This window comes from Onychomys torridus, chromosome 4 (assembly GCF_903995425.1).
Source record: "Onychomys torridus chromosome 4, mOncTor1.1, whole genome shotgun sequence".
Taxonomy (NCBI): Eukaryota; Metazoa; Chordata; class Mammalia; order Rodentia; family Cricetidae; genus Onychomys; species Onychomys torridus.
The window spans coordinates 107,319,295-107,334,859 of record NC_050446.1 but is presented as its reverse complement, the minus strand read 5'-3'; the positions used below and the strand labels follow the sequence as shown (position 1 = coordinate 107,334,859).

General features: G+C 45.6%; 2 protein-coding genes and 1 pseudogene across 3 annotated transcripts in view; 2 read left to right on the top strand and 1 right to left on the bottom strand.

Moving 5' to 3' along the window:
• The window catches only part of Fermt1 (fermitin family member 1), a 42,624-nt gene extending 38,641 nt beyond the window's left edge, over nucleotides 1–3,983 (top strand). Inside the window, exons 15-16 of one of the 2 annotated variants that reach the window (XM_036186667.1) lie at nucleotides 1,901–2,111; nucleotides 3,452–3,983. In XM_036186667.1, coding sequence (XP_036042560.1) covers nucleotides 1,901–2,074 — 174 coding nt within the window. In that variant the 3' untranslated portion in view covers nucleotides 2,075–2,111; nucleotides 3,452–3,983. Of the gene's footprint in view, nucleotides 1–1,900 lie in introns of both variants that reach the window. The other variant, XM_036186666.1, reaches the window with a different exon arrangement.
• Nucleotides 3,984–12,422: 8,439 nt separating this feature from the next.
• LOC118581178 (histone H3.3A-like) lies at nucleotides 12,423–13,049 on the top strand. The gene has a single exon (XM_036183145.1). It carries the CDS (start codon nucleotides 12,438–12,440, stop codon nucleotides 12,846–12,848), a length of 411 nt encoding a protein of 136 aa, XP_036039038.1. The 5' UTR covers nucleotides 12,423–12,437; the 3' UTR covers nucleotides 12,849–13,049.
• Nucleotides 13,050–13,656: 607 nt separating this feature from the next.
• On the bottom strand, nucleotides 13,657–13,766 carry LOC118583335 (annotated as a pseudogene).
• Nucleotides 13,767–15,565: the final 1,799 nt, after the last annotated feature.

Below are 15,565 nucleotides of genomic sequence, written 5' to 3'. Positions count from 1 at the left end.
GCTTCTGATAGTCCAAGCTGACCCATAGATGTACATTAGCAAGATTCGGGTGCCTTTATAGTTAGAACTCATGAGCCCGGAACATGTGGTAATAGCCTATTAAAATACTAGCATACATTTCTGGGCAGTTTCCTACACAAAATAAAGCCAAAAAAAAAAAAAAAAAAAAAAAGCCTCATCTAACTGCCAAGAGCTAGGACTGACTACCTGTGGACCCACCATCTCAGTTGCCTACCCAGAGAACACTCCAGGCCCACAAAGGGAATAGTGCTGTAGGAGCAATAGAGATACCCAGAGACGGCTACCCAGAGACGGCTACCCAGAGATGGCTACCCAGAGACGGCTACCCAGAGACGGCTACCCAGAGACGGCTACCCAGAGACGGCTACCCAGAGACGGCTACCCAGAGACGGCTACCCAGAGACGGCTACCCAGAGACGGCTACCCAGAGACGGCCCAAAACAGTTTGTCCTGTGAGATGAGCTCTTGACCCACAGCTGTGTAATGGCTGCCATCATTTTACACCCTAGGAACCATATTTAGGCCAATGTCAAGATCAAGTTAGAGGCACCTTAGAATCCTACTGATAACGCGGAACAATTTGATGCTGCTGGTATAAAAATCTATCTGGGGGATGGTGAGTTGCTCAATGGTTAAGAGTACGTCCTGGGTAAGCACAAAGGACCTGGATTTCAATCCCTAGCATCTGTAAAATATTAGGCATGACTATAAATACATGTAACCCCAGCTTGGAAGAGTGAAGTCAGGCATATCCCAGGAGCTTGCTGAACATCCAGGCTAGCTCAAATATGGAGCTTTTGTTCCATGACAGACCCTGTCTTAAAGGGATAAGTAGAGAGTGATAGAGGAAAACACTTGGCCATGCCCTGTGGCTTCCACATGGGTGAACACAGGTGCATGCACATACCCACATCCCCCCACCACATACACCAAAATAAATACATAAGAATCTATCTTCCATAGTTCCTTTTACATTCTCATTTTTCTAAAAGAAAACCATCAACATGACGGAGCAGTAAGAGACCCACACTATTTTTCGGAATGCTGGATACCCCTCAGCAATATTAACTGTCTGGGCACACATGCATAGACTGAAGGCCAGAAAACAGATCTAATATATTAAAGCATTTTAATATTACTGTCCAGGAGTGGGAAGTGAGTTTCAGTCATTTTTAATGTTCTGCAGGAAATCCCAGGGTGGAGAGGTGAGAAATGGCCATTCTCTAAGTCGTTTAGTGTTTAGAACTTGTAACTTTCATGGAGGAAAGGCTGACGGGCAGAGGCTGCTGGAGAACGAAGGCAGGGTTTTTATTCTCCACTAAAGAGTCTGCAGCCCACAATGGTAGCTCACATCTATAATCCTAGAACTTAGGAGGCTGAGACAGGAGGGTCGCTGCAAGTTCAGGGCTTCCAGCCTAGGCTACACACAGTGAGACCTCCTCTGAAAGAGTCCACAAAACTAGTCAGCAGTAGTTAGAAGCCAGCTAGCACACACCTTTAATCCCAGCGCTTGGGAGGGCAGAGGCGGGCGGATTTCTGAGTTTGAGGCCAGCCTGGTCTACAGAGTGAGTTCCAGGATGGCCGGGGCTAAACAGAGAAACCCTGTCTCTAAAAAACAAACAAAAAAGAGTCTTGCAAAGTGTCTTGCCCCTGTTGTGATTGGGACGTCCTTACCTCTAAAAGAGCAAAGGCACTATCAGAGTTAGTACCACAAGAGGGCGCAAAGAGCAAAGGCATGTTTCAGAAAGCCGTTTTTTTTTCTGCGTGGTGTTTTGGGGACTTCCATAGTCCTCGGCTTTGGGGGCTACCCCAAGCCTAACAACTGCTTTCTCGTCCTTAGTTGCCAGAACTTAAGTTTATCCATGGCTTACTTTTCCAGGTGGCAATCGAGTTTGACCAAAATGTCTCCATCGCGTTCACCTGCCTAAGTGCGGATTGCAAGATTGTGCACCAGTACATTGGTGGCTACATTTTCTTGTCCACCCGATCCAAGGACCAAAACGAAACGCTCGATGAGGACCTCTTTCACAAATTGACAGGCGGTCAAGACTGAAGTGTGAGACAGGCCTACTTGGCCTATGTGGACCTAGGTAGGAGACCTTCCAGGATGGATAGGACCTGTGGCTTTCCCAATGTGTAGATTCCGGACTTCCCACCAGATGCCCAGCTCCTTGGCTCCCCTGAACACACTGCCAGCACATCCCTTCCACAGGACTTTGCCTCAAACTGCCAGCAGCAGACTGGGCTGCTGCTGCTTTTCCTATGAGCGGGTGGGGAGAGAGGGGGCTGCTACTCTGTGGCTACTCTAAGGCCCAGCATGGCACGCGGGCTCTGTGACCTTGCAAGCACATGTAAGTAACGAGCAAATGACCTTCTGCCTGTGTGCCTCATGGTAAGTCAGCAGTGAGAACAGAAGGGTAAAAGCGACATGTTGTAAGTACAAATCTCCTTCCAGAAACTCAGGTCCTTCCTTAACAGAATTGATCATAGCTCTCATCTTGTCAAAATGGCACCTTTTCTCTGGCGGTCAAAGAGACGAGTGGGGAGGAACAGGATTACAGTGGTCTTCATCATCGGTTTACAGTGGCTGTCACATCTGTTAAGGTGACCACTGGCCATTGGTCTAACCTTTGGTCCTCAAATTATTGCTGAGACTAGAAGCCCCATTCCTAGGGAATCCCATAGACACACTGAAGTCCTTCTTAAAGACATGTACTGAAGGGATACAGGGAAGCCCATTCTTAGCCAAGATCCATGATTCAATTGCTTCTGTTCCGGACTGGATCTCTGTTAATAAAAACCACCTTCCATGGAGCTGGAAGGGTGACTCGGCAGTTAAGGGGGCTTGCTGCTCTTCCAGAGGACCTTAACTGAGTTCCCAGTACCTAGCTCCAAGGATCTGATTCCTTCTCCTGGTCTCCATGAGTCCCTGCACTCACATGCACACATATGCACGCGTACACACACATAATTAAAAATGACTCAAAAAGACGAAAACACCCAGGACAGGATTCAGAGTCCAGTAAGGCCTCCATTCCAATCAAGCAATGAAAGGAGGGCAGACTTGTTCCTAGAGTCCACTGTGGTGAAGTTCTGAGGACTAATGGGTGGCTACTTCCAGAGCCCTGGCTGGTCTGTGTGGTGGGAAGTGTTTGTCCACTCAGCAGAGTTCTGGGGGTGGAATCTGTTTCTCTGATTCTTGGCATTTTCCCTAAACAGCTTTAGCTTTGTAAATCACAAGCCAACAACAGATTCTTGGGGGCTGCGTTTTGCTATGTCATCCCTGCCCTGCTACATACAAGCATAAGCCCTTGACAGCTGCCTGAATGTCACATCCTGGTTTTCTCACTAGAGGGGAATGAGTGGGTTTTGAGTAGGTGGGACACAGCATCAGAGCTAAAGGAAGGTGTTTTCTTTTGTTCATACACAGCCTTTCTCCTTCCACACTAACTCAGACTGCACAGACAGAAGGAAGAGCTCCACTTGAACTCTGCCTCCCTCCTAGGTTGCACGCTTCAGGGCCTTGGCTGGAGTCCAGAGCTCTTTAAACATCGGCTGTTGCTCTGTTTCCCAACAAAGCCACCTGGGAAGTGAGAGTTCTGCAATTCCAGGGGTCAGGAGACAGTCCTGGCCGGAGACCACAGACCTGAGCCAGAGGAACCTTCTGGAGGTTTCTTTTCGCCTCTCCTTAGAGGTGTGTACTCATGAGCCTTCAGGCACCCACTGAATTTCTGGGGCTCAACTTAGCTCAGAAGTGCTTTAGGCATTGGAAGCTCTGGTTCCCATCCTGAAGAACTTAATTTGGAAAGTTTTATGCAGACACCGGTGTTAAGTGCATGCAGTCAGCATGGTGGTGGTTGTTCCTCTGCTGTCCAGGCCTCTACTGTTTGGAGCCTAGACAGGAGGCTGGGTGCTGTACACACATCTTTAATCCCAGAACTCAGGAGGCAGAGGCAGGCAGACCTCTATGAGTTTGAAGCCAGCCAGGGCTCCATAATGACTCTCCCAAACAAACAAAAAACATTCGCCTGCTAGAGTCTAGACAAATCTTTCAGGCCCTGGTCACAATGACCTCCTTGATTACATGTCACCAAAGACAGCTCAGCTTGCCTCGTTTACCCAAACCCAAGCCTTCAGGTCAGTCCCTCCTTAGCTTTTCATAGTTCGCTGACATGTCCATGAAGTGCTCGGAGGAACCGGCTGCATTCTATCCAAATTCCATGCAATTTTGAGTAGTGTTCCTCCTGTGCTTACACAGCAACCTCTGAAGGGAATAAATCGGTGTGAGAAGAAAACTTTAAATGCCACAGTTGCAAAGAACAGCTCGGTCCTTCCCTCTTTCCTTCCTTCCTCCCTTTTTTTCTTTTTAACATTCGGGTACAAAAGGTCAGGTGACTTGTCCTCAGTGAGATTCTAAATTAAAGTGTGCCCCCCACCACCGTTTGCTGTATTATCTGCCACAGATACTGAAATCTGCATTGTATTATTTATATGACTTTTAAAGTTGCATTTTATATGGGTTTGAATACAGTCTGATTGTATCCTATCCAGCCTGCTCTCTGTTTGAAAGTGAACATTCTCTCGGCTATGAAAGAAGAATCCAGACAGGTCTAACAGGTGCCTCTGCACACCAGGATTCTAGCTCTTCCAGGTGATTAGAGAGTGCTTGACCTTGAGTCCTAAGAGGTCAACTTGGAACTTTTCCGAACCTTTGCTTTCCACTCTTCACTCACCGACCGGCATCAGATTCCCTGTCCTGTCCTTACTGTGGCCTGACTTGTCCCTTTCTAGATCTTGAGAAACCACCAGAAAAGAAAGAAATACATATCCAGAGAAAGGAAGAGCCAAGGCCTCAGCTTTTGATAGTTGGATGCTGAGAGCACCTCTTTATTTAATGGGGAATGTACTTCTCACATCGGCCCATAGGGGGAGGCAAGTAGAGCTTGCCCACTTGTTCTACTGACAGAAGAAAGCTCACTAGGAGAACTGCCCTGAGGTCATATGGCTGAAGCAGTGGAACCAGGATCCAAAGCCGAGTTTGTCAACCTTCCCTCCCTGCTCAGCATTGAGGCGCTAACCACCTCCTACTCAACGAAACTCAGTATCCCCCACTTGCAAGTCCAGTGTGACTCAGTGTCCCCCACACCCACCCACAAAGTCAGCACCCCCTCATCAGACTGACACTGGTAGAAAAGTGTCACCAGCTCTGGGAAACTGGCTGTCCCAGAGTTAGATGGATAAGGTAGAGGTGAACCAAAGAGGTCTGAGAGACAGAGAAATACCTCACTAAAAGTTTTGGGGGGTTTTGTTTGTTTGTTTGTTTGTTTTTTCAATTTGGGTTTGGAGTCCTAAAAAGGAAATGAGTCTTTTCATTTGAAAGTTAGTCCTTTAGTCAGTGGCCTTAGGATCCAAGGTGTTTGCAATAGTTATTTCCTAAGTAAAAATCATTTTACTTGGCCTGAGGATGTATCTCCGTTGATAAGCTTCATGCCTGGCAAGCATGAAGCATAATTTCAAAGCTGGTCCATATAATCGTAAACCTAAGTGTATATGGAAACTTCTCAGACATCTTTGCTCTTGCTGAACAAAGACTAGGACCCTAATAATTAAGCCATCCCTGAGCCCATAGTCACATGGAACCCAGCCTTAATGCCACCGGATTAGAAGGTATAGAAAAGCCTCCAGGAGTACCCCCCAACATTTGCAATCACATGACATGAAAAAGTGGGCCCTGAGGAGGAGGCAGAGCCCTTTGTGAGGAAGGCTCCAAAGCCTACGTGGCATGATCCAAACAATGCACCATCATGAACAGCCTTGGTGACCCTCCATAGAGACTGTAACAGGGAAGCCACTGCTGGAAGGGGGGGGGGGGCAGTTTGAGAGCAGTGCCTGGCTGGATCCCAAGTGTGCCATATGGCCATTAGGAGAGAGCAAGGACATGTTCCTGGCAGCACAGCATTGTAACAGTGGGTATTCTGGGAACTGAAGAGAGCTGACGTCTTTACAAAGGGACTAGGTCTCTATGCTATTACTCAATTTTCTGGCTCTCCTCAAAGAACCTGGACTGGAAGTCAGGCCAACTTCTGACAACCACTGCTAGTTTTTGTTTTTGTTTTTTGTTTTTTTTTAAAGTAAAACCAGTATGTCTTTTCCCGAAGGCATACACTTCCAGCGTGGATTTCCTCATTGCTGTTGAAGACCAGGTACCAAGTATTAAACCCGCAATTTTCAAGTTGAGGCCTTGCTACTTAAAGGGTATCTGTCAAAGACACCAGACCCACACCAAGATCAGCCAGCACATCTGTCAGAGACACCAGACTCACACCAGGATCAGCCAGCACATCTGTCAGAGACACAAGACCCACACCAGGATGGAGTCAGCAAGAGACTTAAGGCACAGGGAAGGAGGCCTGTGCAAATGCCATCCCAGCCTTCAGCTCATCTGGCTGTGTGATTTACATTTCACGCTAGGAAGACAGGCTGCACTGTTGGTAGCCATGCCCTTGACCAGGAGAGATACCAGGAGGTTAAGTAGCTATGCAAAGCTATGTGACAGTGGATGAAACCAGCCTCTGCCTCCCCAAAGAGCAGTCTCAACCATAGAACTTGTAGGTCATGACAGAGAGAGACTGATTCAGAGAGAGATGGAGTGATGCTGACGTCCTAAGGGCTATCCTTTGTGCTTCATGCCTCCCACAAGCTGTCTCCATTCATCCCCTCAGTCAAGTACGCATTATAAGCACCACTGCACACATTTAGAAATGGTGTGCTGGGAAATGTTTAGAAATTCTGTGGTCATGGGGTTAGACACTCTGTGGTCATGGGGAATGCTGGTTGGCTAATTCCTATGATGTAAAGACTCAAGGCACAGCTAATGTGACAGTAGTGGACACACACTCAGAAGGAAAATGTGAACATCAGGTGACCCAGCCAAGATAATCCAGCTCCAGTACACAGTGGGATTGTGCATAGAGGTCAAGCAGCTTGTCAAGGTCACAAGCTAGCCACAGGAAAAGGTTTTGAGTCTACATCTTCTGGAGTACACTCTTCAACACTGCTCTTGATTTTCAGTGTGAATTTGAGGCTCCTATGCCAGGAATTCTAGGTTGTATTTATTCATGATAGCATGTTTGTGTGGCAGGGAAAAGGAGAGAATAGTTCAGTTATCTGTAACTCTCCTTTTTTGGGCAATACACAGAAAGAGAGAGACAGGGAGAAACAGAGACAGAAATAAAGAGAGGGAGAGAGAGGGAGAGACAGACCTTTTCTAACAATGCCCTTGGAAGCCTGTTAGCAACCTACAGCCCCAAATCCATATTGAGCTGCATGCACGGCCTTCTCCACATGTTTCTCCTCCCTCTTGACCAGGTTCTACTCAGATATATTCCTAGTTATGGCTGGGTGCAGGAGGCAGGGTTCAGCCCAGGCTGAACTACTCAGGGGGTACATGAACAATAAGCAAAACTATGTCCCCAAGTGAATTTTTAGAGAGAATCCCCTTTTTACAATCTTATGCCTAAGTATAGTTGGAGGCATATGATTTATAGCAGATGCATTATGGAAACAGGAATGCTCAACATGCAAAGACTTATATAATCCAAACCTATTCATTAAAATAGAGAACTGCCCACTCTATGCCCCTTAGTAACCAACTCCTTCTCCTCTTGAAGTCCATAAGAGGAAGCCCCAAACAATAGTCAGGGAGCTTGAGTATCTTCACTCATTATGGCTCGCTGTCAACATTGACAGTGGGTTCCATTCTGCACTCTCTTCCCTTCATGATGGACTACATCTGTAAGGTGAAATAAATTCTTTCCTCCCAAGTTGCTTACGATCATTGTGTTGGCCGTTTTTATGTCCACTTGACATAAGCTAGAATCATCGGAGAGAAGGGAACCTCAGATGAGAAAAAATATTTCCATAAGACCTGACTGCAGAGCATTCTCTTGATTAGTGATTGATGGGGAAGGTTCCAGTCCACTGTGGGTGGTGCCATCCCTGGGATGTGCTATAAGAAAGCAGGCTGAGCAAGCCATGAATAGCAAGCCAGTAAATAGCACTCCTCCATGGCCTCTGCATCAGCTCCTGCCTCAAGGTTCCTGCCCTATTTGAACTGTTCTGACTTCCTTCAATGATCAACAATGATATGGATGTGTAAGCCAAATAAACCCTTTCCTCTCCAAGTTGCTTTTGGTCATGGTGTTTCATGACATCAATTGTAAGTGTAAGGAAGTCGTGGTCTTTATCACAGCAATAGAAACCCCTAAGTCACCTGAAAAGACCTAACTCAGATCCCGACCACCAGCAGGTAATACCTGAGTTGATTTTTTTGCAGAACATATCAAGGTGAAATCCACAAAATCCTGGGATTTTCCCCTCCAATTACTTTATATTAGATCTCAAATGCCAAATTTTTTACTGAACAACTCTTCAGGTGCCAAGTATTGTCCAGTATGGCACTCATTTGCAAGTCTGACTCAGGAGTGGGCACCAGAGGAAAGGAAAGGATACCAAATGCCAGCCAAAGACCTGCAACAAACACTTGGCCCAAGCCTTGCTGTTGCTAGCAAATGGTTGATGGCAAATCACGCCAGAGAGCAACAACTCTCCCTTGGGAACCAAGCCCCTTTGGAGGAAGAGCGTAAGATGTTGTACTGACCTTTCTCTCCCTTTGTAGCTGACTTTGGAAATTCAAGTGCTCACCAGGAGAGCAATTGACCAGCTGCTAAATAACCCCCTCCTACAACCTGTAAAATAGAGAGTTGCAAACCTAAAATTACTGGGAGGTAGGAAATGGACGGGTGTGTGGTCAGTCAGATAGGAGGCCATTTGTGAGCCATGACCTGCCTACTGTGTATAGAGGAGAAGGGTGACTGGGGGGACACATTTGCATTCTGTTTTAAAGATGCTCTTGTACTGCATATCATAAAAAAGGATTGGCTTGCATTACTATAGCTTAGCACATGCCCACTGTTAATGGTGCATGTGTTTTGAGTTGACTGCCACCCCTTGCCCAGATGACTCAGGAAGAGTACAAAGTTGACACCACAGACATTGAATTAACTGGACTCAGCATTTTGAGAAGAGCCCAAACGTCCACAGGAGGAAGAAGAGGGCAGGGATAGTAATGAGAGTCAGACAGCCTAACTCTCAAAAACAGGGCTAACTACCTGACCAGAGGGGCAAGCCTGAGCTCCACGATGATTGGCTGCCCTTGACCCCTTCCTGATCCCTACCTATAATCTGCCTTCTGGCTGTGAGATGCCAGAGAGGTCTGTAGATGTCAATCTACTGTCCTCTCAGATGGCCAGCTCTATGAGTAAAATTCAGCTTTAAAGACTCCATTCCTGTCTCTGTCGTTGGCATCTGCAAGCCTTCCAGGACCCTGCAACAATTCTGTTCCATTTAGTGTATTTTCTTTCCTAATAAGTTCCTTTTACCCTTTAAGCAGACTTCCATGGATTTCTTGTTATAAGAACCTAGTATATTCAGCAAGCAATCATTTTCTTGTGGCAGGGCTCAGCTATTGTAATTCAACCAGATCAATTCTTTCCCCTTACGGTGCTGGAGATAGAATCCAGGCTTTGCATGTGGAGGCAAGCTATCACTGAGCTATATCCCCCATCCTTAGCCTCCCTGCCCTTTTTTATTTTCAGACTCTTACTATTCAACTCAAGCTGGCCTCAAACTCAAGATCCCCCTGCCTTAGCCTCCTGAGTGCCGGGGTAACTGGCACACAATGACAGGCCTGGTCTAAATCAATTTATTTTAAAGCATACATATATATTTTGTGCTATCAGAAAATTTTCTGTGTTGAATCCCTGCAGGTGGTTTTTGTTTTTGTTTGTTTGTTTCTCTTTGGGGGAGCCTGCCACCCAGCTCCCAAATGAATACATGGAGACAGAGCTGTATTCTTACTTATGAATGCCTGGCCTTAGCTTGGCTTGTTTCTAGCCAGCTTTTCTAACTTACATTTTCCTGTTTCTCTTTAACTACATTTTGCTTCTGGGTTTTTTTAACCTCTCCTTATTCTATCTATCTTTCTTCCCTTCTTACTCTGTGACTAGCTGTCTGGCTGGGCGGCTGGCCCCTGGTGTCCTCCTCTCCTCCTTTCTCACTTCTTCCTTTTCTTCTCTCAAGCCTAGATCTCTCATCCTCTTTATTCTGTCTGGCAGCCCCACCTATCCTTTCTCCAGTCAGGTGTTTTAGGCAGACAAATTAACACAGCTTTACAGAGTTAAATAAATGCAACATAAAAGAAGGCAGCACATCTTTGCATCATTAAACAAATATTCTACTGCATACACAAATGTAACACATCTTAAACTAATATTCCACAACAAATCCCTACTTAGGGAAACTTTCTTCCTTTCTAAACCTCCTTAGGTAGTCAAGGCTGGACTACAAATCATGATACAAGCCAGGAGTCCACATACGTGCTTTTTTTTTTTTTTTTTTTTTTTTTTTTTTTTTTTGTGGTTTTTCGAGACAGGGTTTTTCTGTGTAGCTTAGCGCCTTTCCTGGGACTCATTTTGGAGACCAGGCTAGCCTCGAACTCACAGAGATCTGCCTGGCTCTGCCTCCCAAGTGCTGGCATTAAAGGCGTGCACCACCACCACCCAGCACGTGCATCTTTTTACTCCACCATATCCAGCTTATAGTCCCAAAGTCATCCCTTGGTCTAAGAAGGCAGCTATGGCTCCAGGCATGTCACATGGCTTTAGCTCTCTTCAAGGGAGTTCGAAGTATTTGCTCTTTATTCAAAGTGGCCGCAGACTCAACTAGAAGTCAAAGTTATTTTACTGATAAAAATGGTGAGAGTGGATATTGGGAGACAGGCCACTGCCTCTTCCACAGGCATGTGGGAGGCACCAGGAACTGTGCTAGCTGCTCAGGTTACACACAGTGAGAATGAGAGAGATGGCAGGGCCAAGCACCGCCGCCTAAAGCACTAACACAATAAATAAAAAGCACATGAAACCAAAAAGCAGAGGATAGTTTGTGACTGTAGAGTCAAGGGCCCGTCAGGAAAGTTTCTCAGGGGGAATATTTAGACTCAGCCTTGAAGGTCAACAAAAGATTTGCCGAGTAGAGAGAGGAGCAGGAATTCAGTCGAGCTTGGCAGACATTATCAATGGAGAAAACTGAACAATGCTCTTCTCCATGATGGCCCATGGTCAGCCATGGAAGGCAGACCACACTGGAAGGTGCAGGGGCGGGCCAGAGCTAAGCCAGTAGGTGGGGCAGGAGGACACTAACAAGTCATCTCAGAGCCAAACAGACCTTGCTGTTGTGGCCAAGACTGTTATCTCTGAGCAAAAGCCATTTTCCTTCCTTCCTCTGTAACAGAACTTGCTTTTTGATGGAGTCAATGTGTCCAGCCCCAGTGGTGGATCTTCACTGCTCTGCACCAACCTTGACGACCCTGTTTCCCAACCTCTCATCTTCTTTGGCCGATAAAGGTGTATGTACCTCTGACCTAGTTCTGACCAGTGAGGCCTGAGTATGCTGTGGAGATCCCTGTGACCATCTAGTTCCTTGATGAAAAGACTGTTTATACTTCACCTTTCTAGTTCATCCTGTCCAGAATGTAGAGGCAACACTTGGGGGCTCTGCAGTCATCCTGCCGCCAGACGGCAACAGAACAAAAAGGAGCCGAACACACTGAGCTAGCACACACCTCTCACACAGAAAGCTCCCGTGGCAGCATGGAGCAGCTGAAAGGAAAATGGTAGCTTGCACCTGCTACATTTGTGACATTATTCATTTCTGCCAGTTTTGACTGACAAAGGACAGAGGATGTTTCTAAGTGCTTCATTATACAGTAATGAATTCCCCCCATTATTAAGTAGCTTTTCTTGAACCTACACCTGAACACATTCCTGATCATGCTAACACTGAACTAGTGAATTTGTACAATGAGGGGAACAGAGTCAAGCTTGAACCCACATTTCTAGCTAGGTGAGCTGAGTAGATGGAAATGCAGTGTCCAGCCGTCAAGTATACCGTATATAGTCAGTGGGCCCCAATGAGTTGCTGGTGTGGAGATAAGAGACCAGTCGTGCCAAATGTGATGCAATTCTGTGAACCTTGTGAACTTTCACACTGGTACTGCCCAAAACATTCCTGGAATTCTCCCTTGGAAATCCTCAGCAAGGTCTTATCTACATTAGAATGTCCTCACCATCAACAAAACCACATTATTCTCAAGATGACCCAGTCTTTGGAAATATCCAAGACAAAGGCGAGTAATGAGATTTTGATAAAGTAATTTTAATGAGTAATTTAAAAAAAAAAAAAACTGAATTGTGTTCGCAGCCGCCACCGCCGCCGCCACTCCCTAACGCCAGTGCCGCCTCTCCCTTGCAGAGCTCCAGCCGAAGGAGGAGCGGGGTAAGTAAGGAGGTGCCCATACCATGGCTCCTACAAAGCAGACTGCCCGCAAGTCCACTGGTGGTAAAGCACCCAGGAAACAACTGGCTACTAAAGCCGCTCGCAAGAGTGCGCCCTCTACTGGAGGGGTGAAGAAACCTCATCGTTACAGGCCTGGTACTGTGGCACTCCGTGAAATCAGACGTTATCAGAAGTCCACTGAACTGCTGATTCGCAAGCTCCCCTCCCAGCGTCTGGTGCGAGAAATTGCGCAGGACTTCAAAACAGATCTGTGCTTCCAGAGTGCAGCTATTGGTGCTTTGCAGGAGGCAAGTGAGGCCTATCTGGTTGGCCTTTTTGAAGATACCAACCTGTGTGCTATCCATGCCAAACGTGTAACAATTATGCCAAAAGATATCCAGCTAGCACGCTGCATACGCGGAGAACGTGCTTAAGAGTCCACTATGAGGGGAAACATTTCATTCTCAAAATTTTTTTTCCTCTTCTTCCTGTTATCAGTAGTTCTGAATGTTAGATATTTTTTCCATGGGGTCTAAAGGTACCTAAGTATATGATTGCGAGTGGAAAAATAGGGGACAGAAATCAGGTATTGGCAGTTTTTCCATTTTCATTTGTGTGTGCATTTTTAATATAAATGCAAGATGTAAAACATTAATGCAAGGAAAATGTTTCAGTGAACACATTCAACAGTTCAACTTTATAACAATTATAAATAAACCTTTTAAAATTTTCTGGACAATGCCAGCATTTGGATTTTTTAAAATAAGTTTCTTATTGACGGCAACTAAATGGTGTTTGTAGCATTTTTATCATACAGTAGATTCCATCCATTCACTATACTTTTCTAACTGAGTTGTCCTACATGCAAGTACATGTTTTTAATGTTGTCTGTCTTCTGTGCTGTTCCTGTAAGTTTACTATTAAAATACATTAAACTATAAAAAAAAAAAAAAACTCTGATGATTGGTGTGTGGTGTGTGTGTGTGTGTGTGTGTGTGTGTGTGTGTGTGTGTGTGTTAAACTCCTGAAAGAAATTTCAGGGCAACCATTACAAATATGGAAGTGAGCAGGATGGCTCAGTGGGGGAGGGTGCTTGCCACTAAGTCCGATGACCTGAATCTGATCCCTAAAAGTTATCCTCTGATTTCCAGACACATACCATAGTGCCCTATTTTCCACCTCACATAAATAAATATGTGTCATAAAAAAGAATTACAAACATGGCTTTTCATCATTTACAAAAAGACGTTGCCTCTAAAGTAAATTTCTGAGAACCGATTCTTGCCAGATTTTTTTTTAACTGATAAGAATGGATACTACACTTGATCTTAGCCAAAAGTCTAAGAAGTGATGTCGGACTTTTTAAAAAGAATTTTCAGTGTGGCCAGAGATGGCTCAGTGATTAAGACCATTTGATGCTGTTGGAGAAGACCTGGGTTTGGCTCCTAGCACCCACATGTTGATTCACAACCATCTGTAATTCCAGTTCCAAGAGATCTGACACCCTCTTCTAACCTCCATACACACCAGCCACACATGTATGGCTGTGGTACACATACCTACATACAGGCAAAATTCCCATACATATAAAATAAATATAAACAATATTTAATGATTTTTTTATTTTTTTAAAATTTATGCCTATGCATGTATGTTTTTGTGTATGTATGCCACAGGCCAGTCTGATGGAGTCAGTTCCTTGGTTTAGCGTCCCTCTTCCCAGGTGACTAGTTTGTGTCACACTGACAAGCACTAACTAACCAGCATAGTCAGCAACTCCTATGATATGGACTCTCTCACAGGTTCCGTAAAGATCTTAGAAAACTGATAATTAGCAATAAAGTTACAAGATTACTAATACGTTATTGGGGATAAGTAACCACATATTTCTAATTGATGTTATTTTCAGTAATGACAGAATGCCATCCCTATTAAAATCTGCTTTCAAAAACAAAAACAACAAACACCTGCTGTCCCAGCTCTGAAGCTTCTCTGCTGTGTCTTCTTTTCCTCTCAGTTCTCATCAGTCGACCTCGGCCAGCGTGTTCATTGGGACGCTGGTGAGCAGTGTGGTATCATCCTGCCACTGTGGCTGCCCTCTCTGTGACTTTCTTCCCTCCTGTCTCAGTGAGAAGAGTATCCCATCTCCAGCCTTTTGAGCGTCCCCTTAAGGTTTGTGAAGGGTTTCACCCCTGCAATCTCCTCTCCCTTAAGTATGACTGATTTTTCCCAGCATCCTGGCACATTCCCGTCCAGCCTGTAAATGTACTCTGCCTTGATAGGGGTGTTAACCATCGCTACAAATTATTGAACGGTGTTCTGATGACCTGAGTCTGATCCCTAAAAGTTGTCCTCTTTTGAAGAGGTGGGATCTATATCGTCTCCTTCTAGATCTGGGTGGGCCTGTGGTGGGACTGACCATAGAACACAGCAGAAGTCACACTCTGCAACCTCCAGGCATAGGTGACCACAGACCATGTGCCATGTCCAATTGGCTGAACGTTCTCCTAAGCAGCCCTAGCCAGGTGAACTGGCCCAATAGAACAGACCTTCTAGCCATCCTCAGACTAGCACCAGCCATTGAAATCACCTGAGTTCTCGAGCCCAGCCCATTCAAAGCTGATTCTTACCTGTGACTTCAGCCAATGCCACCTGAAGTAAATGAGCCACAAGGCCAAGCTCTGACCAAATTCTTAACCAGAAAATCATGGAACAGACTACAAGGACTTGTTTAAAGCTATTAAGGCTTGGGGTCTTGTTAGCCAGAACTACCCACAGTAACTTCCACTTCAAATGGTTTCAAAACTGTATGTTATCCCATCTTCTTTTGTATCTCACAGCAGAACTTGCCCCAGTGGGGTTGGGGAATTGGCTCAGTGGTTAAGAAGACTGGTTATTCTTCTAAAGGACCTGGGTTCAATTCTAAGCACCTAAACTGCAGCTCACAACCATCTATAACTCCCAGGGGATCCAACACCCTCTTCTGGCCTTCTGTTTGCTCAAAACCTGACTAGCCATGCTCTTCTAGGTAAACTGGTTCTCAGTTTTCTGAGCCAAGTTTTCTGGCACTTCTCTACTGGCCCCTTCCCAGCTGCTCTGGCTTACTCTGCCTCACCTTTTGATGCTGGCTTGACCTTTTCCTCTTCTCTTT

Coding starts and splice junctions, on each gene's coding strand:
- LOC118581178 (XM_036183145.1), top strand. CDS start 12,438: ATGGCTCCTACAAAGCAGACTGCCCGCAAGTCCACTGGTGGTAAAGCA.